This window comes from Anomalospiza imberbis, chromosome 2 (genome assembly GCF_031753505.1).
Source record: "Anomalospiza imberbis isolate Cuckoo-Finch-1a 21T00152 chromosome 2, ASM3175350v1, whole genome shotgun sequence".
NCBI lineage: Eukaryota > Metazoa > Chordata > Aves > Passeriformes > Viduidae > Anomalospiza > Anomalospiza imberbis.
In genome coordinates this window covers 74,243,976-74,269,588 of record NC_089682.1, presented here as the reverse complement: position 1 = coordinate 74,269,588, position 25,613 = coordinate 74,243,976, and the positions used below count along the sequence as shown (strand labels likewise).

The 25,613-nt window shown below is 41.5% G+C and overlaps 1 protein-coding gene across 1 annotated transcript in view; it reads right to left on the bottom strand.

Moving 5' to 3' along the window:
• LOC137469209 (ovostatin-like) overlaps positions 1-24,655 on the bottom strand; it is a 28,808-nt gene extending 4,153 nt beyond the window's left edge. Inside the window, exons 1-32 of the mRNA XM_068181738.1 lie at positions 24,513-24,655; positions 22,787-22,970; positions 21,968-22,124; positions 21,162-21,214; positions 20,653-20,673; positions 19,723-19,891; positions 18,990-19,074; positions 18,206-18,323; positions 17,477-17,597; positions 17,139-17,248; positions 16,116-16,274; positions 15,141-15,365; positions 14,872-14,929; positions 13,698-13,843; positions 13,168-13,311; positions 12,385-12,555; positions 11,684-11,804; positions 10,532-10,622; positions 9,656-9,884; positions 9,389-9,515; positions 8,644-8,765; positions 7,993-8,044; positions 7,579-7,662; positions 6,421-6,597; positions 5,858-5,939; positions 4,668-4,824; positions 4,137-4,211; positions 2,706-2,871; positions 2,306-2,526; positions 993-1,208; positions 740-864; positions 455-545 (exon numbers count right to left, since the gene is read on the bottom strand). Of these exons, the coding sequence (XP_068037839.1) occupies positions 455-545; positions 740-864; positions 993-1,208; positions 2,306-2,526; positions 2,706-2,871; positions 4,137-4,211; positions 4,668-4,824; positions 5,858-5,939; positions 6,421-6,597; positions 7,579-7,662; positions 7,993-8,044; positions 8,644-8,765; positions 9,389-9,515; positions 9,656-9,884; positions 10,532-10,622; positions 11,684-11,804; positions 12,385-12,555; positions 13,168-13,311; positions 13,698-13,843; positions 14,872-14,929; positions 15,141-15,365; positions 16,116-16,274; positions 17,139-17,248; positions 17,477-17,597; positions 18,206-18,323; positions 18,990-19,074; positions 19,723-19,891; positions 20,653-20,673; positions 21,162-21,214; positions 21,968-22,124; positions 22,787-22,970; positions 24,513-24,577 (4,122 nt within the window). The 5' untranslated portion in view covers positions 24,578-24,655. The remainder of the gene's footprint in view (positions 1-454; positions 546-739; positions 865-992; positions 1,209-2,305; positions 2,527-2,705; positions 2,872-4,136; positions 4,212-4,667; positions 4,825-5,857; positions 5,940-6,420; positions 6,598-7,578; positions 7,663-7,992; positions 8,045-8,643; positions 8,766-9,388; positions 9,516-9,655; positions 9,885-10,531; positions 10,623-11,683; positions 11,805-12,384; positions 12,556-13,167; positions 13,312-13,697; positions 13,844-14,871; positions 14,930-15,140; positions 15,366-16,115; positions 16,275-17,138; positions 17,249-17,476; positions 17,598-18,205; positions 18,324-18,989; positions 19,075-19,722; positions 19,892-20,652; positions 20,674-21,161; positions 21,215-21,967; positions 22,125-22,786; positions 22,971-24,512) is intronic.
• Between the last annotated feature and the right edge of the window lie 958 nt (positions 24,656-25,613).

Sequence of the window (25,613 nt, the reverse complement as noted above, 5' to 3'; positions counted from 1 at the left end):
ATTAATGTATTTATGTATTTCTCTTTTCTGCAAATGATATTTTAATCTGATCAGGCAGAAAAAGGGAACAGGATAAGGCCATTTGTGCTATCTGTGTTTGTGGAAGTGCTGTCTTTCCTCTCTACTGATCTGTGTGACACATCTATTATGTATATATGGATTGATATGTGTACTGTGTATGTCTGCTTATTGGGAATATACACTGAACTTTGCTGTTGGTTGGACCTGGGGATATGAAGTCTTAGCTCTCCTGGGCTACTGGATTTGGCAGCTCCTAACAGATTTGTCTTCAACACATAAACAGCTACAAATTTGAAGCCCAGAGTATGTGAGAGATTGCTATGCCCAGGGACTTTCCAGTATTCCCATGGGCTCAAATTTGCTAATCAGAGACTGTGTTTATCAACTTCCTAAGTTCTTAGGCTTTATCATTCACATTGGTCCCATTTTTTACCTTTTTCAGGGAAGATTCTTCAGGAACAAATCCTGAGAGCATTTTCACATCAATAATAGCCATGTTGGAGACGTTGCGGTTTCCTGTGTAACTAAAATGAGAAAAGTTCTGTTAGTCTGGTCTGCAAATGGAAAGGAGACGAGTGAATGCCATTTTTAGCTCCCAGTAATCCCATTTTTCTTCCTACAGCTGCAGAGCAGCATTTAACTGCCTCTACTTAGATCCTTTCTTGGATGCTTTACCAAACTGTGAATGCAAGGGGGTAGACCAGTAAAAGGAAGTTACCTGGCAGAGAGGACAAGGTCAAACTTTGGTGGATAGTTGCCTATGCAAGATACATTTGCTGTCTTTACAGACAGAGAGAATCCTGCAGCCTTTTCTGGCAAATGGATGTTGTATCTCAGGGTGGTCTGAAAGAGACAGAAAGTGTGGGATGGTCACAGATGTAAAGGAAAGAATGACATATGGAGAGGAATGAAGCATGGAGAGGCCCCTGCTTAGTTCCCAGAGGGTGGTGCTGAGTTCCCAGCTTGTTTACCTGCAGATAGACACAGCCAGTGCCATTCACCTCCACACTGTAACTCCCTGGAATAGTGGGTAAGGATGCCTGCTGCAGTAAGAAGCGGTTCTTGTCGTTCACCTGGAAAATCTTACTGGGGGTCTCCATGAAGTGGACTTGGACCGTATTAACACTTTTTTTGGAGAAGGTGAGATATCCGTACTGGGCTAAAGCTTGGAGAGCAACCACAGTGTCCTGTAAAGAATAACATGATCCCCAATTAGACACCCAGGTGTAAGATGGTGTGTGAGGTTAGTGCAGCTCCTATTTCCCTGATGTGATGAGTCAGTACTCATGAATGCAGGGGGACTTTGCAAAGAGCCAAAGAGGCAAGACACAAGTTCTTGTAGAACTCGTCCTGGTGGACAGAAAGCTGTCCCTGAGCCACCAGTGTGCTCTGGTGACCAGTAAGTTCATCTGTGGTGCATTAGGAAGGGCTTTGGCAGCAGGTGGAGGGAGTTGATCCTGCTCCTCTACTCAGCCCTAGGGCGGTGTATCTGGAGTGCTGTGTCCATTCTGGGCTTCTCAGTACAGCAGAGGCATGGAGCTCTTGGAGTGGGTCCAGAGGAGCATCATGACAGCAATGATTAAGGGACTGGATCATCTCTTACAAGGAAAGGCTGAGAGAACTGGGCCTGTTCAGCCTCGAGAAGAGGCAACTGAGAGGGGATCTCACAAATATCTGAAGGGAGGGTGTCCAGAGGATGGATCCAAGCTCTTCTTGGTGGTGCTAAGCGATAAAAGAAGAGGCAATGGGCAGAAACTCATGCACAGGAAATTCCACCTGAACATGAGGAAGAACTTCTTCACTGTGCAGGTGACAGCGCACTGGGACAGGCTGCCCAGAGAGGTTGTGGAGTCTCCTTCACTGGAATGTTCAAGAGCTGTCTGGACACTATCCTGTACCATCTGCCCTGGGATGACCCTGCTTGAGCAGGAAGGTTGGACCAAATGACCCCCTGTGATCCTTTCCAGCCTGACCCATTCTGGATTCTGTGGTTCTGGAGCAACAGATTTTAATTATTGCAGAAGACCTGGGATGATGCTGTGTCAGCAGTGACTGCTGTCCGTGGCTAACTTGGAATTCAGGTAAATTCTCACTGCTTAAAACCAAATTATGTGTAAATCTATGCAGATCATGGTGTGCCTTTGACAAGGCAATTCATGAAAGCACCAGTTATCCAGTACTACTCAAATCCATATGCAGTCAGAAAGATTTGTCATTTTTCAAGATTCAGCCTGCAGACAGTACTGCTCCATGATGCTTTCTTTTTACCACACCCAGTTGTTACCTGGCTGGAGGAAAATCCACCATATGGGTTCTGTTGTTTTATAAGCCAGTACACAATGCGGGAAATATAAGATAAGTCTTCTGGAGTGAGTTTGGTTCTGTTAAGCAGTGCCAGGAGCACATAGCTGGTCATTTCAATTTCAGCAGAAGGGGCACGGGAATAGAAGTCAGAGAAATGTTCTGCTGGTGGCTTGTTTTCTCTCTGCCAGTGAACAGATCCACCTGAAAACAGAGAAGTGGGGTGTAAAAAGCATGGAAAAATAAATTCAGTAGCATAGCAGGCATGAAAGGCAAGGGAAGGGAGAGCATTCCTGACAAAACTGTGCATCAGAACAGCTTACATGATCCAACAGGCTGTTCCATCAGCTGTACTGCCTCTGCTACGGCCATGCTGCACTTACCAGCCCTGACAGCTGCCCCGTCCAGCTGCTCAAGGAAGAATTGGCGTCTTTCCTCTCTGCCAGCTAAGCCATAAACATAGGCAAGGAGGGCCTGGTTATACAGGTTGTGGACCCCACTGTTAAATGCAGTCTCCAAACAGTTCATGCCACTCCGAACGACAGGATGCTGGTAATGCAAAACACAGTGGGGTGTCAGGTAACCTGGATTTGTGTCTCCACACAATACTTTCTACACACTTCCATCATTGCTTAAGCTGCAGTCATTGACTCTTCATGCTAGAAATATACATGATCTGTGGCATGTTTAAGGGCCTACAGATTATATCCTGTAAAAAAATGCCCTTCCAGTCATGCTGCTTCCTTTCTGCATTTATTTAGAGGCAGTATGGCCAAAATAAGAGAGCACTGTTTCTTTTCTTGACTCATGAGATTACCCTACTCAAGTGAAACCTTTGTCCCTTGGTTGCTTTAGCAAATGTGGACTATTTTTACAGAACTATGTAAAGTGCATTGAGACCTCATGATTAAGCAGGCTCTCTCAAATGGATATTGCTTGTTTGCTAGCTATAGCTACCAAGGTAACTCTTCTTGACTATCTCTGTGAACTCTTCTCCATCTCAGACATCACCAGCACACTACTAACCATGTCGTGTCTCTGCAGCTTCACTTAAACAAGTGACACCAGGTTTTGGAGCTGCTTATGAAGATATCGGAAACTAAATTCATGTTGCTACAGAACTGTTTGATTCTGCACAATGTTTTCATCCTCTTGGTCTTGTGTACCTTGATGATGGCCCATACCCCATGAATGAGGGATGTTTAAAAAATCAGCACATCTAGAACATGTTTGTCAGATTTAGAACAATTCTCCTCCTCCCCATTATATAAAGAACAAAGTCAGCATAAAAACAAGGTCACAAGGATGTGCAGGAAATGTATTACAGAAAACAGAACTTGGCTCTCATTTCCAATGCCTAGTACTACAACCAGCAGCTCATAGTTTCCTTCCATTATTAAAGATTTCCATAGGGAAATGGGCATTGGAACTAATTGTGAGTTTGCAGACTTGTAGAATATTTGGATAGCTTGAACTTTCGATGGGCAAATTCAGAAAAAAATTCCAAGTGGACTTTGGATGGAGTGGGCAAATTCAGCCTGGATTTTGCACCTACTTAGACTACCATTGTCTAAAACAGCTGGATTCCTCAGGGGTGTTTCAAGTGAATCCATAGGCAATGGATAAATAACTGAATTGTAACACTCATTAAATACTTGCAGGGGACTGCAGCATTCTGAAAATGACTGTCTACAATCTACTACTGTCCTACAAACGGTATTTGAGTTCCTCATTGTAAAGGAAAGCTGATTTGAGGACTGTGACTTAAGCAGTTTGACAAATGTCTGACTGGGCTAACATCACCAAAGACCTACTGCAGCAGAGTGTCCAGCCTCCAGCAATGATGCCACAACATAGGCTGTGAGGGAGTATTCAGCTTCTTCTCCACCCTGATAAAAAACAAGCAAATAACTGGTTAGGACAAATGTCCTAGAAATAAACAACATATGAACTAATTCATAGTTCATAACAGTCAGATTTGAATCAGCAGTAATTTCTGTCTCCCTGTGTGCACAGGAACAAAAAAGATCAAGTTCACAGAGGATAAAGCCGAAGTAATTGACTTCATCTTCTTGGCTTTCATATGTGTGTAATAAAGCAGACAATAGCTCGTGGTTGAGCACAAAATGCAATGGTGGAAAATAAAACCTGAGACTTAGAAAGTTCTATTTGTTTTTACCACATCATCAAAAGCACGCATAAGAATCGTGCCCTTCTTGTGTAGGAGAGACATGAGATAACAGTACCAGGAAGAATAAGGGTGTGGCGAAGAGTAAGCTTGTGTCTTATCCAAATAAATCTGGACAGCAGGACTGGAAGTTTGCGGCTGTACTTATCTCAGTTACCTTCAAAGCATTGTTGAAATGCGATCCAGCATTTTCAAAGCAGCCATCTGATTTCTGCTTGCTTGCCAGCCAGATCAAAGTTTGAGACTGGACATTGTCATCAATGTAGATGTAGCGTTTGGCTTGCTCCAGTGACTTGTACACAAAGGCAGTGAGCCTGCAGGTGATCCAGAAACAGAAGGCAAGTATGGTGTGAACAAGACCAAGGACATTTACCAGTACATAGGATGCGCATAGAAAATGACATAAAAAGAACTTCATAATGTTTGAGGTAAAATAAGAAAGTGTTTTCTAAGTTTTAAATAAATAATATACATAAAATCCTGATACCAAAAATTGACCTCCTATGTCTCCATTACAGTGCTGAAACCATTCTTTTAGAGCAGTGGTGAAGTATAGACAAAGCTTGGTGATTGATGTTACCAAATTCTAGTCTTAGTTAATTGAATTATGAAGCAAACCAGGTTAGAAGAGACCTTTGGAAGTCTCCTGTTCAATGACCTGCTTAAACTAAGGCCAACTTCAGAGCTGTGTCAGGCTGCTCAGTCTTTTGTCCAGTCATGTGAAAGTCTCTAGGGACAGACATATCCACATCCTCTCTAGGTATTTGTCTCGGTGCTACAGCCTTCTTCTGGGGAAGATTTTTACTCTTTCTACTCACTTGGAGTTGTCTCTGTAGCAACTTGAGTAAGGACAAACTCTTATCCTTACTCCGTGCAGCTCCAACAAGAGTCTGACTCTGTATTTCCACAGAAATACAGAGTGTTTCTCTGCATTTCCCACTCTACAGTGTGGGAATACAGTGTATTTCTATACAGAGAAATACAGAGAAATTTGTATTTCCCAAATACAAATTTCCCCATCTAGGAAATATCTCCATCTAAAGGGGAGTCCTCATCTAGGCAGCAGAAAAGTTTACCCAGGTCTCCCATTAGTTTCTTCTACTTCTACAAGCTAAGTCAACCCAGATCCTTCAGTTTCCTGTTGAACATTATGTACTCCAGCTCCCAACCATCATACCATCCTCTTGCTGCCCACTTTCCAATTATTAATTTCTCCTTTACTAGGAGATTCAAATTAATTGAACGATATTCATTTAGTCTACTAAAAATAAGAATCACTGAATACTTGCATCATTTTCCAAAGCCTAAAGATCCTGTGCTAGGGAAATAGAAAGTGTCATCACTTACCATACACTCCCTTCCCTATCTCGTAAGCCAAAGGAGCTGTAGGATCCATCCCGGTGTTTGTATGATAGCTGTTTCTGGTAGCCTGAAAACACAATGAAGAAGACACATTTTCTAATCCCAGAAAAGGATTTGTTCAGCTGTTTGTTCAACAGTAAGACTTTTGGATTTAATATCAGGTAATGTATGTCTGGCAAATAATGCCAACCACTATGAATTCCAGATGCTTTTGCTCCTGGAAGAATGACATGCTGCTTTTGGGGTGCTCTCATTGTCTGCTCCAGTGCAATTATTGTGGTATTGGAATTCAGAGATCAGTGCTCACCATGTAGAGCAGAAGAGTTCAAGGCAAAAAATCACAATGCTAGATTCACAGAATCACAGTTCATTCTGAATTGGAAGGGACCAACAATAGTCACCAAGTCCACCTCTTAACCATGCAAAGAACCCCAAAAATCACACCATCTGCCTGATAGCATTGTCCAAATGCTTCTTAAACTCTGTCAGGCTTGGTCCTGTGACCATTTCCCTGGGGAAGAAGATGGAAGAATCTGAAAACTTCTTACCTGTGGATAAATAACCAGTACCCCTGATTCTGATCTCTTCAGTCAGCTGCCCAGTCTTATTCAGATAATCCAGGGCATAGATGTTGGGTGTGAACAAGGCCATGTTCTGTTCTCCACAGCCATAAGGCATATGGAGGAGGTTATCTATGTTCCGCAGGGCTGTGCCCAAAATGTCTCCTGAAGAGTGAAAAATGTAAGAAGTCAGCCCAGTTCAGACATGTTTTTATTACATAGCATTATACATTGCTCTATACTTTCTTATTATGAACCCAAGGGCAATGACTAATATAGAGTAATCATAGTAACCAAAGACAAATCATAGAAGAAAAGTGCTGAACTGTCACCATTTTTCATTTCTTATCTGGATGATGGACACCTGGGAGAAACACAGAATTTGAGAGAAAAAAAATGAGCTCTAATACTGGCTGGCACGGCTTCTGAGAAACAGCTATGACTCCTCGGAAGAGTTAGCTTTCCCTGCCCTTTACAACCTGCTTCCAGTTTTTGCACGTACGTGTGAAAATGTTGTGTGGGGTATGATGCTGATGGGCTGCAGAGGCTGTAATTGCACAGCATCAGCAGACCTCACAAACACAAGCACCCAAACCAACTGTGTTTAGAAAACAATCTGAGCTCAGAGCCTCAAAACATTTTCACTGAAGAGAAGCCTCAAGTCTTAATAATGACTTTCAGATTAATAGAGTCGATTGGGACCTGAAACTTTTATTCTATGGGAACTTATTGACTTACAAATGTTTTTCATTATGCAAAGTGATAAATTTGAAATTATGTAGTCAGCGAAGTTCTGAAGATTTCTTTCCAGGAAATTAAGATAATTTTTTTCAAGGAAGTCTGCCTTATGCTACTTTTCATCTGAATCAGCTGTTTGACTATACTGAACTGGATATGCTAATGTAGTATAATCTGAAATGCAATATAAATGGAAATTATTGGACCATTTTGTCCTCTCTTGATATGAGAGAACTGTGAGCAAATTTTGCCTCCCACTTCCATTTTGCAAAGTAGAAAGCTTACCTTCTAAAATCAGGAATAATTATTTCTTCCACTTTACATAAGGTTTGTGTGTGAATACATGATGCCACTTGGTGCAGCACAAGAGATATGCCATTTTTTATTTAGTCTAAGTACTAAACTTACCAATGACAGAAAAATAAGCTCTGGCTGATCCCTGCACTAGGTTTCTTGGCAAGCTGAGAGACACTTGTTCAGAAATCTTTTTGCCTGTTGAGAGAATGTGAAAAGAAGAATTGTTAGAATTATGGGGTTTTTTACAGAGTTCTTGACTGTTATATTCTTCAGTCTGGAAAATGCCACTTGGGCTCATTGCCCAATGAGCCAAAGGTATATGAAAATCCTGAATTTCAGCCTAGCATCCTGGCCCTGTGTCCTAGTGACCCTAGGACACACTGAATATCTCCTTCTTCCCCTGGAAGGGTGTCTGGCTTTGTAGGACAAGATCTACAAGACAGTGAAGCAGTTCCACTTAACTCCCTGGAATGAATGAATGAATGAATGAATGAATGAATGAATGAATGAATGAACTTGCCTTACCTTTTGCACAGACAAGGGAGCTCTGAGTCAACTCCTTTTTAATACCTTCAGGCTGTTTGATTGCAGTGAAGTGGTCAGGAAGAGAAAGAAAAGTGCAGAACATCACCATGAAACCATGACATTTAGCAGTGTAAGACAGTATGTGAATATGGCTATCCAGACCATGCACCTCTTGTATCCACATCCTACCCTAGCTCCTCTCTTGCCCAAGATCCTTTCCAGAGCACCTTCCTACTCAAAAAGCAGTTAAAAAACAGGTATTTCTAGCCTCTGAGAGGGACTCTGTCCAATTAATGCTATGTAGCTGTTGCTTTATGATGCTCAAGATAAACCCATATCCTTTTAAATCTTCCCTCCACCCTCTTCCCTATTATTCAGGTCATGTGCTAAAGGTGCTTAAAAGTAAGGTATGGAATCTTCTCCCTTCTGGCACCATGGGCTGTCAGGACATGTGCTCATGGTCCCAAGAAGGAGCCAGTGGGAGGAGGACAGTGGATACTGTAACCACCATGATTTCACTCTTATTATGATATGGAGAAGCCTCCTGTACACAGGAGAACTCCCTCCCTCCCTCCCAATAGCTTCTAACCCTCAGCCACAGAAATTCCAGTTTCCACCAGGTAGAAAGCACCTGCAGATTTCCAACCGTACCTCAACAAGTAGGGTTTGAAATAAGGTGTCCTTGTAAATGGTCTCCTCTTCTGGAGATGTGTTGTTTCCAGTACCTCTGGTGTTCAGTTTGGCCTCAGCAGTAATCACAAATTTCACCTCACCTGGAAAGACACCCACCAGCCAAGAAAATGAAGTTATCTTCAACATCTACAACTACCCCTGGTTTTGACTGCCTCTTCTAGGCTGATGAACTGCTGAGAAATGTATTTTCTCTAAAGATAGCTCAGTAAAACCAAATTTCATCAAGATTGCATATCTGTTCGTTAGTGGAAAGGAGTGATTGCCTGGGGCCCTGGGATGAGAAATGAAAGAGGGGTCATCCTGGCCAAAAAACAGTCATTCACTACCAATTTCCACCTCTTCTTAGCTTTGTACTGAGTCTTCTCTGGCCTAGGGCAGGGTAGCAATAGTTTAATTATAGCTCTTCCGCCTTTATTCATATTTCAACTTTTGGAGCACTTACACATGCAAGTAATTAGCAACTGCTTTTAAGAAAAAGACAATGTGGACTTAAAGGCAGTGTGGATTAACACAGCTTCAAAACTGGGAAGGAGCAGTGTCCTTATTGCCCATTGAGAATCCAGTTCAAAATTATTGGCAAATTTATTAGCAATTAATGAAGCTGTCCAGAAATGCCTGCTTGTGGATTATTGATGCTGCCCTAAAGGGTGGGAGTAGAAAGATCAAACAGGGATATATCAAGGTGATAGAAAGACAAGCTTACCAAGTTTTTGGGGGCTAACAGCCCAAATATATGTTTTTCTTTCATTGGCACACACTGTTGCTGTGTTGCCACCTGATGAAAGGATCTCTGCCTCATAGTCACTTGACTGTGCCAGTATGGCACTGATCTGGAACAAAGAAAGAAGGAGCAAGATTACAAATGAAAGAGAATGACCTTCAAGTCAGGCTGCAGAGCAAAAGAGGCTACTGCATTAGTATTTATTGTGTTTTGCACAGCACAGTACCCATACCCTCTGACTTGATATACCTGGACACACTTGTTGAGGTAGTTGAAGACATTAGCTATTAAATTAAATTTTTCCCCTCGAATGACAGAGTATGGCAGGGTGAGGTCCACAAAGAATGGTTGGAATGCTGTCAGGGAAACAGGTGAGGAGATGCCAAACCCGGCATCATCCTGCACACAGAAAGCGCTGGCTTTCCATTCAGTGATGCTGTCAGGAATGGTGTAAGAGATGTCAACCTCTCCTCTGGAACTGAAGAGAATAAGAAACACAGAATGAGAAATTATCTTAGGAATTTTTCAAGATAAATTATAGAATAGGTTTTCTGCTTGAGTTAGAACTTCTATTTTCATCTCACTTTCTACAAGATACCTTTCCATATATTAAAAAAAGATATTATAATGCTTGAAGTAAAGATAAAGGTGCCGGTTAACTACATGTTAAAGCACTCAAATACTCAACTTTTTAAATTTAGAAATACCAATTGCTGAAAAAACAGAATGCCCAACTACACAGATTAGAATCAATAAATTTAGATTAATGTTCTAGAACAGCATCTGAAGGCATAGTTAAGATGGAAATATTATCATTGAAGATGCTGTGATAGCCTGAAAGAAAATAAAATAAACTGAGTTTTTTGATGCTGAATTAAAAATTGGATGAAAAATAACAAGCTCCTTCTCTCTCCTTAAAAAATACTTTTATTTCACTCTTAGCCCCAATTTATTTATCCCCACCAGAAAGACAGGGCACAGAATATTTGTCTGCAAATGTCATTGACCAAGATGAGAAAAGCATCTACAAAGCAAACATATGTCCCATGGTTCCCTCCCAGAGTCCATTTTAGCTAAATGAATCAACTCAAAAAGGAAGAAAGAAGTGAAGAAAAACATACTTACTCTGTGTTAACCAGTTCCCAAATCCAGGTCTCGGGGAAGTATTTCCGAACAGTGCTGAAACCACGACCTCCACCAATAGTCATTGACTCACCTAGAAGTGGGGATATGATTACAGGATAGTATTAGAGACATCATGTTAGACATGCTTCACCATCACAAATGAACACTAAGTATTCTGTTTGAGCATTCTTGGATTTCCCACCCCCCCCCCCCCCCCCATATAACAGGGAAAGTTCCAAGAGATATGGGGATATGCAAAGAAACAATTTCTTATCTCTTCTCTTTTCCCATGGGAAAATACTGGATATATTACCTATTTTACAAGATATTTCGCTTCATTTCATACTGAAAGGTCTTGTCATTCAGTTTAAAAAGTGTGTTCCCCATTCTCTACAACTTGCTCTCTTTGATTTGCAAATGGGCACCAGCAGTCAGTATCATCATCAAGGTTTATAAATGCTTTACAATGACTTAGAATCACAGAATTGTTGAAAAAAAAATAGGTTGGGAGCAACCCCTGTAATTCTCTAGTCCAACTTCTTGAAGTAGGACTAATTTCAAAGTCAGATCAGGTTGCTTCTTGTGCAGGTCGGTTTTGAAAACCAGCAGTGATGGAGATTCCAAAGCCTCCTGGAGATCCCCTTGTAGTGTACTACAATTCTCACGAGGAAGAACTTTTTCCTGATGTTGAATAATGCTTTCCTTTGTGGAAAATTATGGCTGCTACTTTTGCTCTTTTGCTGAGCAGTCTGACTTGATGGAGAGAGAACCATAACTGTTGCTCATCTATGAAGGCCTTGGAGACTATGTGCTAAGTGTGCCACATGCAATGTGAGCTCTTAACTTTTAAATATTTAATTAAATTATGATTTGATGAAAGATTCTGAACTGAAAACCCCTGAAAAGCCAACATCAGTTTATAAAAGAAGCAGCATCACAGTATTTATTCCCTGTTTTTTCTACATGCCTCTGCACCTGAAACAAAATTGATTCTACTGCAAGTACTGCCAGAAGGAGATTATAGGATGCAAACTGGGACGCACAGGCCTATTTCCCAAAACCCCCCACTACACTGGCTGTTATTTTATACAGGCAACATTTTAAAAGACCAGGTAGACTGAGAGTGGAGATAAAGAATGAGCCTTCTTTTACCTGTGGCCTTGAGATTGGCGTCATAATAGTGAGAAGGGTAATTTTCCGTATCTGATCTCTCTTCATTGCACAGAACTGGTTTTCGTAGCACAGAGTTGGTGAACACTTTCAGACCCATATCCTAAATGTGAAAGAATTTATCAAATCACCCAGGGCATTCACTAGCTGCCATTGCATATCACTGATTATCATTCCTCATTTCTCCCCTCTCTCATCCCAATTCATCCCATTTTTTCAGCCTTGAACGTTTCAGGTCTACCTCGCCAGCCTCTGTGTATTTCTTATGGAGCAGTGACACCTCGTGTTCTGCAAAGAGCAGCAATGATGAGTCTGATGCTGGCCTTATGTCTTAGGGTACAGGGCCAGCGGAGTCCAATGCATAGGAACCAAGTGGCCTGCATCACAGACACAGATCTTTACAAGAAATGCCTGGAGTCATGAGCCAAGGCCATGGTCCTGCTTAGGAAATGTCTACTGAACCATGGGCAGTAACCCAGTGATTTTCTAGCAGTGATTTTCAGAGCTCCTGAGTAAGTGATCAGGAAAAAAAAAGCCAGAAATACGGTGATCAGAGGCATTAGGCAGTTTCAGGTATCAGCTGCCTTTTCTCAGCAGTAAGAACCACCACCTGAGAAAGTTCAGTGCTAATGCTGATGAATTCTTCTGGAATTTCTCCCACTCAAAGAGCCTCCCACACATACCCTGAAAATCCTGTAGACATCTCCATCACGACTGACATTCACCGGTTCAAAGTACAAGCCACCAGAAAAGATGGTTTTGGATGGGGTACACTCCTGTGGCCTGTCATCTTCCAGGTTGAGTCCATTGTAGTAATAGCCATATAAATCACCCCTACCAAGCTGGTAGTACACCTGGAGGTGAGAGTGAGTAGTTCAAACACAAGGAAGGTCTCAGGCAGGTGCAAAATCACAGATACTCAAAGCATATGTTGGTCCCTGAGCAAACCTGTAGACTTCAATGGGCTTAACTAGTGGTGCCTACCTAGAAATGAATAAGCAATTTGGATTGAGCTGTATCCTCCTCCATCTAAGCCACAATGGTTTTGTGGAGTTAATTTGAGCAGAAAGCATGGAGATACACTCTTGAGTTAAGCAAAGAGGAGATGAGTGTTACAAGACACTATCTGTCATCTACAGCTTTTGTTCTGGGCCCAAGGCCTATCTGAGCCGTAAAAATGCAATTTTGACATAATCACTTCACAGTGAGGAAATGTGCTGTCAAGGATTTACATAAGGCATATTTTTGGGATACATGTTACACTGCTATGATTCCCAAAAGCAGTGCTGTGCTATCAATTTCTGTCTTTGAAGCGTACAATTGCCTTAGACCTTCCTTTACTCACATGTAAATGAGATGTAAGTGATCTTACATGTAAGATGTGTTTCCAAAGGAAAAATAAAAATACAGGTGGGAACTGGGCTGTTCCTAGCTCAAAAGAACACAGGATTGGAGATGTGACTTACACTCTCAGCAGATAATTCCTGCCCAGAGTGAAGAAGGACGCTCTGAATTGCTCGCAGGGCACAGTGGGAGTTGGCAGCAGCTTCCAGGTGGAGTCCAACTTTAGAGCCCGGGAGACCCTGCTTCTCAGAGAACTTGAGCTGGACCTGGAAATCGGCAAATCCAAGACAACCCCACGGAAATTAGGTGAATTGGATTGGCACAGAGATCTAAATCTCCCCTTTCATCGGCACTCGCCATTCTCTGTAGGACAAAGCGCCGCTTTGTCCGCTAGATGGCCCTTCTGGATCAATTTGTAAAAATTCACATAAACCCCCTAGACACCCTTCTCTCTCCACTGTGGGGAGAGTTTTGTCTGAGTCTGAACCGTATGTGCCATATCCAGGGACGGTTTCTCATGATCCCAGACATACTTGCACCTTTTCCATTCCTAAATGCCATCCCCAGTGCAGAGGTCTTGGTGAGATCATTTCCTGACCATTTTTCAGCAAACCCTGAACATATCCCTTAATAAGAAAGCAAAGGTTTCCACCTTGTTTTTGAAGCATATATCACCGTGTATCCTGGAGCTGTCAGCCACTATCTCTCCATGAGGATGCACCGTGTAGAGCAGCAGTCTGGCGCTGGGGGCAAGCTTCTCAGTGACAGTCAGTGTGATGGAGAATGTACCTCTGGAAGCTGTGGAAGGAACATGGATCACGAAAGAACAAGCCAGCAAAAGAGCTTACACAAACCTCAGCTTTGGTGGAAGGAACACGTATTTATTCATAACCTATAAGCACCTTTAAAACCCAGGGAATTGGATATTGGAAGACTCATCTCTCAGAGGCTGAGGGACAGCTTCCATCAGGAAGATAACAGATACAAACTGGAGGATGCTGAGACCAGGGTGCTTTGCAGAGAGAGGTCTATGCTGGGAAGAAGTTAAACATGGAAATCTGTGCACAATTGCTATGAGGAGAGCATTACTTTGCCTTTGGGTCTCAAAACTAGAACCGCCTACACCAGAGGAAATACAGCAATATCCTGAGTTAAAGGAGAGTTCTCTTAACATTAAGAAATAAGAAATTCTTCTCTACATGGATGAAAACCACAAGTACATGGACAGGAATTTAAGCATTAGACAAATATGGTAAACATGAAACAAGTCCTATACAAGGGAGAGAAGCTTAATTAAGCCACCTCCTGAAGTGGGCAAATGGACCAGGTTCTGCAAGAAAGCTGTCTTTTAACAATGAAAGAATGAAAGTCAGTAACTCAGTATCACTGTCATTTGTGGGTATTTGGAGACTTCTGAAAGGGCAATGAATTTCAACAGTTGCCTGCTAAATATCCCTTTCAAATGGGACACCTATTATTCCAAATTTTAAAATGTTTTATTATTCTAGTTGGTGAAGACTAGGATGTCACACAATAACTGTGAGACCATAAATACTCCTTGGCATTATAAAATAATACAATAAAACAGATGAAGGTTGCATTCCATGTGTTTGATCACAACAAAATACCTTTCTATTAACAAGATAAAATTGATTATGATATGGAGGGTTGGCTAGATGCTGCAGCAAAGGAAAATTATTCTGTGAGCAGTAACAGGTTATGGGATTTAGGAACTAGTTCCTGACTTAGCCACAGTTCTCTACTTTCATCACTGACAAAACTTGCTATGCTCTGAAGTATGAGTAGTAATATGGTCTGGAACTTACCACCAGAAATGCTGACTTGCTTCTGGCCACTGAGAGTAATTTTTCCTTGTGTCATCACCTGGGCATAGAAAAATCTCATGAAAGGGGATCAAAAGCACCTTCTCCCTTCCACCATGAAATCATTGATTTTGAGTTTTTTTCTGAGAAGCCTTGAAGGTCATCAGGTTGAGCCTTCATCCATAACCACTGTCTTGTGGCAAGATTTCTGCCTTATAGGGTGTTCAAGAGAAGGTGAAAAAAGGTATTTTAGAGGTAACATTAGGACTTACTACATAGTAGAAGTTTGTGTGTGTGGTGTTGCTGTAGCCTTCTCTGTTCAGGACATAGTGAACATTGATTGTTCTCTGCTGGCCACAGCTGAGCTCTTCTGTCACTGGCTCAATTTTCAGAAAGCTGTTGGTCCGTGAATAGAAACGCCGGACAAGGAATGAGGCTTTGGGCTCATTATCAATCCCCCAGATAAAGTCTGCACATTCATCTGGTGCCTGTTTGACCTATGAAATGGAAAACCATACATGTGGAGTCAACAGTGTGAAAAAAACCAAAATGCAAGGCAGGTGAGAGGCAAAGGCTTCTTTTCTGTAAAATATTCTGTTCAGAAACTGATTTTGTGAGGCTATTTAAGCCACGAGCAAGAACTGGTGTGAAAAATCTGTGTTTCACCAATGAAGAGTGAGCAGCCTTCTGGACACCTTTAGGCAACCAGATGCCTGTGGCACGTTGCAATAGGGGGTTATTTCAGGTTTTTTTCAGGCTTAGGACCAGTAGCATACACTGCTGGGACTTACACTGAATTAGAATGGCATTGTTCTAAATGACACACTTTTTCTCAGCTCTTTCCATCACACCAGAATAAAGACATGACAATACAAGAAGACCATGTGATGATAATAGGCATGAGTTTGTGCCAGCAGAAATGCAGGGAGGCAGTCAACAGCAGTGAAAGGTGCTTGCATGTGCCAAGGCTAGATGGGGAAGGCAGTGCAGTCTCTGAGGAAGGTCCTCTTATACACAGAATAAAGAGAAGGAAGATGAATGCAGAAAGAGCTTCTAAAGGGGAGAGAAAAGCAGGGAGGGACTGAAGATCACTACAACCCAAAACCACAGCTGGAGTGCAGTGTGCCTCTTCTCAGGCACTGGTGTTTTCTTACACAATTTGCACAGAGTTTGCAGGTATTCCTTCTAAACCCTCTCTCCTATGAAGTATTTATCCATGAATTAGATTGTAGCCTGTGTTTACTTACTGTCAACTTCAAACTGGGATCGAAGAAGTTGGATGTGTCAATAGAAAAAGCAGCAATGCCATTTTTGTCCGTGGTATAGTTGGCCAGATAATCTCCATTGAGCTCCAGCAGGACAGTGCTGTTGGCAACAGGTTCACCATCCATGTTTGTCACAGTGATCTGAACACAATTAATACCCAAGGGATTCAGAAACAAAACAACAACAACAAAAGAAAAGCTCTGTTTACTAGACGATGGTCACTTAAACACTGAGGACAGTTGCAGGGAGTAGAAATCAAGAGTGAAGTGTATTGAAGAGGCACATGCTCCTCAGTATTTTCAGGGAGCAGGAGTTCTGTGACAGGAAAATTCCCATCAGTGGGAAATTCCCATCAGTGGGAAATTCCCATCAGTACAGAATAAGCTATGTGTCACAAAGGGAGGAGAAATATTTATTGAAGAACATTGATTAACACACCTAAAACAACCAGATGACTTCATGGCCACAAGCAGCCTGTGGAGCTCAGTAGAACCTTTTAACTCCTACACGTCTGTGCACACCCACAGTCTCCATTGCCCGTCAGGATGATGCTGTACAGGTCATCATCCTTTTTGTGCCTGGTTTATCCTGCATGTGTAGGTTGCTAAGAAGTAGGAACGTGCTCTAACATCTATACTGCTGTAAGTAAACATCCCTGGGATTGCGTGATGCAACACAGGGTGAATTCTACCTTTAGTTTAAGCATAACCATTTCTGAAGAATTTTCTTGAAGACTCCTCTTCCCCACTTATATGACCTTCCACTTACTCACTTTTTAGGGCATCCTCTGACTATAGCAGAAAAGAGACCCTGACATGCCAGGTGTGATACAATTATCTTTTTTTCTCTAGGAGTATCAAGAGAACTATACAGTCAATGTTATGCAGCATTATCTTGGGAAGCTGACAGCACATTCGGGTGACAGCCATAAATGGGGCAACATGGAGATCATCGTGCTGGACCTCAGGGAGTTTGGGTCTAAATATATTCTCTCAAGTACCTACCTCACCATGGTAAGGAATTCCCCTCTTGTAATAGGAATCCATATTCCTGAACAGGACTTGGTCATTTCCTTGGTTGACTGAAACATAGTCATAGGCCTTCATCTGGATACCTGTGAGACACAGCCAGTACCAAGGAGAGGAAACAGAAATCAGACACGGGTAGAAAGCTGTTCCTTTTGATAAACTGTATGGAGTGGTGATGTTCTGGAGGGAGAGCTACACAAAGAAAACCATAATTGCTGCCCGTTTGCCACACAGATGGCGATCCAGGGGATTGCTCTCAGGAAGATCCATGCAATATCTTTGATCAGTTACTCCCAACATGCACTTGGTGTTACCTGTCCCATTTTCAGTGATGATGCTTTCTATGTTGAGGCTGGCATACATCATGGCATAGTTGCGGTAAAGCTGGAATTTTTTGATGGAGATGACAGTGTTGAGGCAGCCATCCTTTCCCAGCTGAAACAGCAGCACAAAGGGGAAAACCCATTTGTCTCATGGTTTTCAAAATTGCTCCTCATTATGTATTAGTGCATCTCTGAAGAGCTCCCTGCCTACCTTACATTTCTTGCTTCCCAGCTCCTATCCCAGATGACTGTTTAGATATTATTTACTCTAGCACTTGGAAACTTCTTTCCTTATCCCCTCTAGTCTTCTCTATGCTCATGCTCCTTCTTAAACCCATCTTGCATGATGCTTTTGCTCTGTGACCACAGCACACTGAGTCTGAGCTAGTGGACAGATTAATCATTCACTTAATATTGTGTCCTCAAAGACTCCCAGCAGAGTTCTGCTGATTAGATTTGGTATGGACACTGCCCCAGTGTTTCAGGAATTATTACAAATTTACAGTTTCATAAGCTTCCCTCCTTCCTACTGATTCTTTCTGAGGGAAAATCAGTCTTTTAGTGAGGTCTTTCAGCATTGTCTGTGAGATAGTGAGAAAAACCACACCACAGAGATTTTCTCTCTGGTGTTCCCTTGGAAATTAATGAGGCTACTGACTACTGTGCTACATGTTGGGTAGTAAAGCTGACAGGGAAGACAGGACTTGTTACGTATCATACCAGTCCAGTGACAGCTTCACAGTTTTTTTTCCGGTTTTGTACACACAGTGATCTATAAAAGCGCTGCTGACACACATTAATTTGGGCGTTCCCTTGCACTGGCTGGCCATAAGTGTACCTAGGAGAGGAAGAAACATGAGAATTCAATCATGTAGATTTAACATGAGACATGCAAAAGTTGCAGAGCAACGCAGACTCTAAATCCTTCTGCAGTATCCACAGCACAGACAGAAGAGCAGTTGGAAATTACAATCAGTCAGCCCTAGTAGAATCCCCTTCTCCTATTTTTCGGCTGTTTCTGCCATTTTGTTAAAAAAACCCTGCTTCACCATAGTTTTGGTGCAATCATTCTTTAAGGTCTGAAGCTGGAAAGCAGTGCTGGACTCAGGATATCATTCCCTGCAGCTTTTTCTCATTGGCACCTTATACAAGGTAGAACATGTTGACCCTATTCACCCTTTTAGCTCCTGGCACTCCACACTTTGGCAGCACCACAGCCAGTAATTTTAATGATAGACACTCATTTTCTGAAATAATAAAACACAACAGCTAGCAAGTAGGAAGTGCTTCATTTGGATACACACAAATTCTCGTGGTTTTAATTCTGCTATGTAGCAGGAGAAGAGTTATCCTATTTTATATCATGAAAGTCATAGTGAAAGGAATTGCTCTAAGCCATATTCTGAGACAGCAGCAGGATCTCTGCTTCCCCAGCAGAGCCCACCATCCAACATCTATACCATTTGTTGGGCACAATTGTGTTGTCTTCAGCTCTGATACTTACGAAGCACAAACATTCACCCTGACTTCTTCATCGAAGAAAGAAATCGTCTTTGGCCCAGTGGTTGTCACTTCAAATTTTGGCAGCACTGAGAATGTAATGTGAATGTGACTGATCAGCAATTGCATGTCATACACAGGTGTGTGTGGGGGTGTGTGTGTAAGACAGTAAAAAAAAAAAAGTTGGCAAAGTCATTTTCACCAACAAGAGAGAGGAAATGGATTAAAGCACCTAACTAGGAACTGGCTGTAATATATTACAATAGAAAAAATAACCTACCATGCTAAGATGAGTAACTTCTGTAAAATTAAGCAATAATCATACTAATAACAGTCACAGCAAAATCCATGGTAAAATCACTTTAATCTCTTTTCTTACAGAAAAATGAGTAATGCCAATGTCTCAAACTAGTTAAGCCCTGGAGAACAAAAGTTATTATGCAATCCAGTTGCAGTGAAGGAGAAAGGCAACAGATTAAGTGAAATAACAAAATCAAATAGATTGCTGACACCACCTATCATCAACTTATCTTTTATCCCAGGTCACCAGGAATAATGACAACATAGCTGGGAAAGGCCTCTTTCTCATGCACCAGTCCACCCAGCTCTCTCTATGTCTTTCTTTTCCAGGCATGATGTGGAGAATTCAAAGGACTTAAACTCTGCATTAGTAGCTTTTCTCTGACTTAGGCAGAGCCTCACATCTAGCAGAGGGTAGTTTATGAGCCTTTACTTACCATATTCCTCCACTCTGAAGGACTGGTACTCTTTTTCACCTGACTTTGTCTCCACAGTAATTTGGTAGGACCCCAGAATAGGCTCTGGGATTAGTGGAAAGGAGAGCTGGACGATTCCATGCTTCGATGTCACCTCCAGCCACTGGAAGATCTTGTTTTGCTCTGGATCCTGGAAGAAAGAGATGTAGCAAAACCTTTATCACAACTTCTTGCCTTCTTTCAAGGCCTGTCTTCTAACATATTAGCTAAACGAGTCACAGGCTAAGAGTGCTTTGGGGTTGATGACGTGTGCTCTGACTTTCCATCTCTGCTTGTGGATTTAACAAACCTAAGTTTATGTTTAACTGGGAATTAGCTACACTGACAGATGGCCTCAGATCATTCAGAAACAGTTTCTGAGTGGGACATAGGTTGCATATGGGACACAGGCTTCCTATCTAGAACACTTGTAGTATGTCTTTCTGACTCAACTGCCTTTGTAAAGCAGGAATATCATGCTGGCCTCTCAGAAAGAGCATGGAGATGTAGTGATGTGAAATGTGGCAGAAGATGATTCATTGTTAGCCCATCCCCATGAGAACATGGCATTGCAGAAAGTCACTATTCTTATGCCCACGTATGAGAATGAGGCTTTTTCACCAGTTATTTGCTGTAGTCCTCTCAAGGTAAGCATGGACAAAATACTCCTGTTTGAACTCTAATGAAAGGCAGAGCAGCAGCCCCCTGCCACCTCTGACTAACAGCTCCAGTTGTGCTGATTTCTTCTTCTCTGGTGTTGGTAGAGGATATTGCCACTGTTCAACCTCAAATCCATTGGCTTTAAATGGTGTGCTCTGAATGAGTCTCCCTCAGCTGTTGACTCTATGGGAAATGATGAAGTACAGTCTTCCCAAAGGAACTTGTGCTTTAATTTCATGTAGTGTCTCTTACCTCAATGATGATTCTGGGATACTGGAGGGGGAAATAAAGGGAAAGAAAAAAAATTATCAAAATGAAAATCTAACAGTGGAGGTTGATAAATACTAGAACATAAGGAAAACTGTGAACAGCTTTTTCTGGATAGAGAAGACTGGGCCAGGGAAACAATATACAACTCATGTCTGTAATTAAAAAGATATTTTTAAGAGGATAATCTGTTTGTGATTTTTTTCTGCAAAAATATCCAGTCTTTTTCTACATATCTGGGACTACAAAATCTGTGTGCTGTGAGAAATTTCTACAAGTGCTTTCAGAGCCTTGCCCTCTACAAAGGCGGGGAAATTATGGAGTGCAAAGGTAAGGAGTTACAGCAAATGTACAAAATACAAAAAACACAAAATATAAATAATACCAGGAAGCCTATTCCAGTCCATTCTTATTCAATATCTAAGTGAGAGAGTCTCAGTGAAGAGATACCTCAAGAGGGTACTTGAAAAATTTTGACTATCACTCACACTTACCATCTCCTGAACCGGTCTGAACTGGGTGTCCAAAGTGACCACACGAAACATCACTGAAAAAAAAAAAAACAACACAGGACAAAAAGGGATTACAGAATCAAAAGTTGGAAGAAACCTCAAGGACTGTCTAGCCCAACCATCAACCTGGCACCAAGTGTCAGATCTCGAAGTGTCACATGCAGATGCCTCTATCATTTATTTCATTAGCAGTGATAAATCATTTTCAATACATAGCTTTGACCAGGCTTTGTCAGAAAACTAAAGAGTGCCCAGAGAACATGAAAGGATTATCTTAGCCAGTCAAAAAGGAAAACCAAAATTTATGTCAGCTAAAATACCTTCAATTATTACCCACTTGGGCTGAAGTATAATTATGCTGAAGAGACAGCTAATTCCACCATAGCTAGTACTGTCATTTAAATATTGAGATGGAATCAGCACTTTGAAATAGATCAACAGTTAAGGAGAAAGAGCTGTTGACAGTAAATGAGGTGCTTGCTTCATTTTTATATTAACTTTATTAGCTCCAAACTTAACCTATTATTTTCTGTATTTTTAAGGATACTTTTTATGTGACTCTCCTCAAGTAAACCTGACAGAACCTGAGACCCTGTAAAGGCAATTAACTAAGCTCAAACACATGAATTCTACTACTTCATTGCACTATTGTGAATTGGTTCTATTTTTCAATAACTTTGATGATCTCAAACTCAGATGATATTTTTATTCCACAAGTTTCTGTCATCCTTGACCCACCCTTTCACTCGATTTCTCACTTTTCTAGCTGACTCAAACCCTTCATCCACCTGTTTGTCCTGGCTTGTAGAGGGGTTTGTCCGTCTGGACGAAGACAGCACCATCCACATTCTGAATTGCCACTGATCTTCTCTCAGCTAAGTCGACTGTGGCACCTTTGGCTGAGAAGGAAATGAATGCCAGGGGATCAGAAGTAGCAGGAGGAACCTGGAGAGGAGCAAAACCCCAGAGGAAAAGTGGTAAATGAGACATGCTGAGGTTCCCTGATGCCCAGGTTTTTAGAGTAGGATACTGTCAGTTGAGTCATAAACAGCTTATGGAAAGTCACGAGAAGCCCCACCTTTGTCAGTGAGATAATTTCTGGGAATTTCTGCAGTGGAAGACCAATAATCTGTCATCGGGTAATAAGATTTGAAGCTGTGTTCTGTCCTATGCATTTCCCTGCTTACATGCAGGTTGCCACAGCCATATCTTTAATTCTGAAGTGTTTTCTCCTGGTGCATTCTGGAAGACCTCACCTTGGGACTCTTTTTCTTGTGTGTACAGATTTGCAGAGTCATGGGAAAGGGAATAACTGGGATCCATATGGAACCTATCATCTTGCTTGATATTTCAACAGTTCCATAAGGAGCATGTAACTGTGATAACAATCTAAAGCTTTTCTCCATTCACTCTGGGAATGGAGATGGAAAGTCTTTCTCTAGCTCCCTTCTACAATCCATAGGTCTTTTTTCCTGTTTTGTTAGCCTTTCCAACAGTTTATCTTACTTTAAACACTTTGTCTTCTTTCCCTCACTGACAAAGAGAGTTGCAATCACAATTATTTCCAGTCTCTATACCCTCTTCAGTAGTTTCAAAAGAGAAAATACCTTGAACTCGCCGCACTTGAAGAAGTCATTCTCTGTCACGGGTTCCTCAAAGAGAGTCCTTTGGACACTGCCATATTCCAGGATAATGCTCATGGACAGAGGCTCGCTGAGGTTGTGTAACTGCACACAAGCCGTCTGTGGAGCGCCGCTCCGCACAACCGATGGGACCAGCAGCACATACTGGCTGAAAGACCAACCAGAAAGTTCAGCCATGCAGGAAATTCAGAGCAAACAGAAGAGGAAAATAGCACAGAAGTGCCATATGTGTGAAGGAAGACATGATCCAGAGCTTGCTCAAACCAATGGAAGGATTTCAATTTCTTTCAATGGATTTTAAATAATGTGCTAAGGAAGTACAAATGTCAACTTTTTAATCCTTCACAATTCTTTCTGAGCTAAGGGACTGGCATCATTCTGTGCAGTATCTTACCCAGCATGGTACTGCACCTCTCCATTCCAGGTATTTACACAGCTCCAATTACTGAAGTGGCTAAAGCATAGCCGCATTTTTCCTCCCATGACCTAAGTGTGTACTTAAACCTCTGCAGCCTCCCTTAAGGAAGAGCAATACTTAGCTTCTTCTTGTGACCAATGACAAAAATACTAGTTAACAGTTGCATACCATTTTCTGGATATCTCCTGGATAAGAACTGACATGAGTCTATCCACTTCATGCACAAGAAGTGATCTTGCTTTTCCATTTTGCAGAAAATTCTAGGGAATGCTCAATCTAATCTGCATGCTCAGTTCTGTTTCCATGCTTCTGTTTCAATGCTTCTCCCTGTGTTGTTTTCTTTGTTTCTTTCTTCCATTGAAGTTTTTTATTTATACTTTTTTTTTTTTTATAATTAGGGCAGCCTTTCTTCCCTGGAGTACTCATCTGAAAAACATTCCTTCATATTTGCTATGTTTCTCTGAAACTCTATTGCTGTCCAGCAGTTTGCTGCCCAAACTACTCTTCCCAAATAACATATGACAGAATTCACGAGCTGGTTTTGTAGCACAACATGAATCACATAATCTTTCTTTCTAATCTTATCCTTTCCCTTTTTTTCTCCCACACCTTTGCCAGTTCATATTGCCTTTATTTTTATTTGCACTCGTCCAGTTCAGGCTGCATGAAATTCAAAGACCAAAATTAAAATATTAATATTAACAGTGTGTTGGACAAAGCTAAGCTGCCTTTTTTAGTGTTTTCCTTTAGAATTTTTGAGAAGAGAGTTTAAGCTATAATGTTGGTACATTTTTGAATACTGTGGCTGAAATCTTCTCTTTATATAAAGGCATGGAGAGTGACAGTGCTAATGTGAATATTAATTTTACTGGGTTTGCCACTCAGCATTGTCTTAGTCCCAGCCATTGCCTGGCCTCTAGCACCTCCCTATACACGGTGCTCTCTCTGTGCTGCTGATGCATATCAATCCTAATTATTAGTATTACTTGTTAGTCTAGTCCTGAGTCTCCTTGCCACTTTACCCATGCACATCACACTTCAGCTACTCAAGTTCCAGGTTTCTGTCATTCACACTAGATTTCACAGCAGTTTCATGATGGAGAGCACTCTTCCAAACCATCCTTCAATGTCATCTACTTCCAAGTCAACACATTTAAGGATCTATGTCTCAAATATCCTGTTTATCATATAGCAGTGTCCCAGAAGAAATAAGATGGTAGGAAATACAATAAAATATGTTATCATAAAGACAAAGACTGTGTGACCACTTACGTTTCAGAAGACACTATGGGAAACCAGTTCAAGGACAGAATACTGAGAAGAATCCTTGACCACATGTCTGTGCATGAAGAAAGACTGATCTCAAGCTGACAGCCTGTCCCTGGTTTTTAAATTGGCCTGAAATGGTGCTCCACCTTCAATCATAGTCTAACAAAAGATATTTACATAAAATTTGCATACATTCAATTTCCTCACTACTGTCTGTTCTCACACTCCTTGAACTCCCAAACAACAGCTTTGGAAAGCTCTCATATTTCACATAGCTCTATGAGGTATTGCAAGCCAAACCGGTTCCTGCCTATATGATTGTTTCATTGAAGCTTACCTGTTTGATTACCGTGTCATTGGCTGAAGATTCCTTAATGTTTCAACTTGCTAGTATTTGCCACTCCTTATTCTACAAAGGTGTCCTGTAGACACATCACACAACAGAAATAATCATAATACGCTGCTTTTCCATGCCTGCATGGGAGCCAGGATGGGTAAAAACAGACCAGTACAGCTACAGCTGCATTCAGAATGGCACTAAAGCAAACTCCTAATGGTAATCTGGATTTCTTACTGTAGACACTAACATTTGGCAAGGAATGATGCTGGCTAGTGGTCTACCATTTTTGCCAGAGGTCAGGACAATCATATTTCTAGGGAAAGGAATCTGATGGCATTACTTCATTTGTTCACTCATCTGTCTGCCAGTCTACCTTTTCCCTCTCATCCCTGCTCCCCCCATTAAATGACTTGTTAGTCTGTTGGTGAATTTTAGTAAATCTGAGAAGAAGTTTCAGAGTAATTAATATATAGAATCACAGAATAATTTAGATAGAAAGGAACTTCCTGACATTATGTGCTCAAATCTCTTATTTTAAGCAGGGCTAACTTCAAAGTGGTCATATTTTAAGTATCTGGAGAGAGTCCACATCATCTCTAGACATCTATTCCCATGCTTAACCATCCATGCTGTCAACACTTCTTTTCCTTAAATCAGAATTTCCCAAATTAGCCTGTGTCCATTTTTTCTTGCCCTTTCACTGTGCACCTCCAGGAAGAATCTACCTCTTTCTTCTCTATTATCCCACTTTACATTGTGGAAGA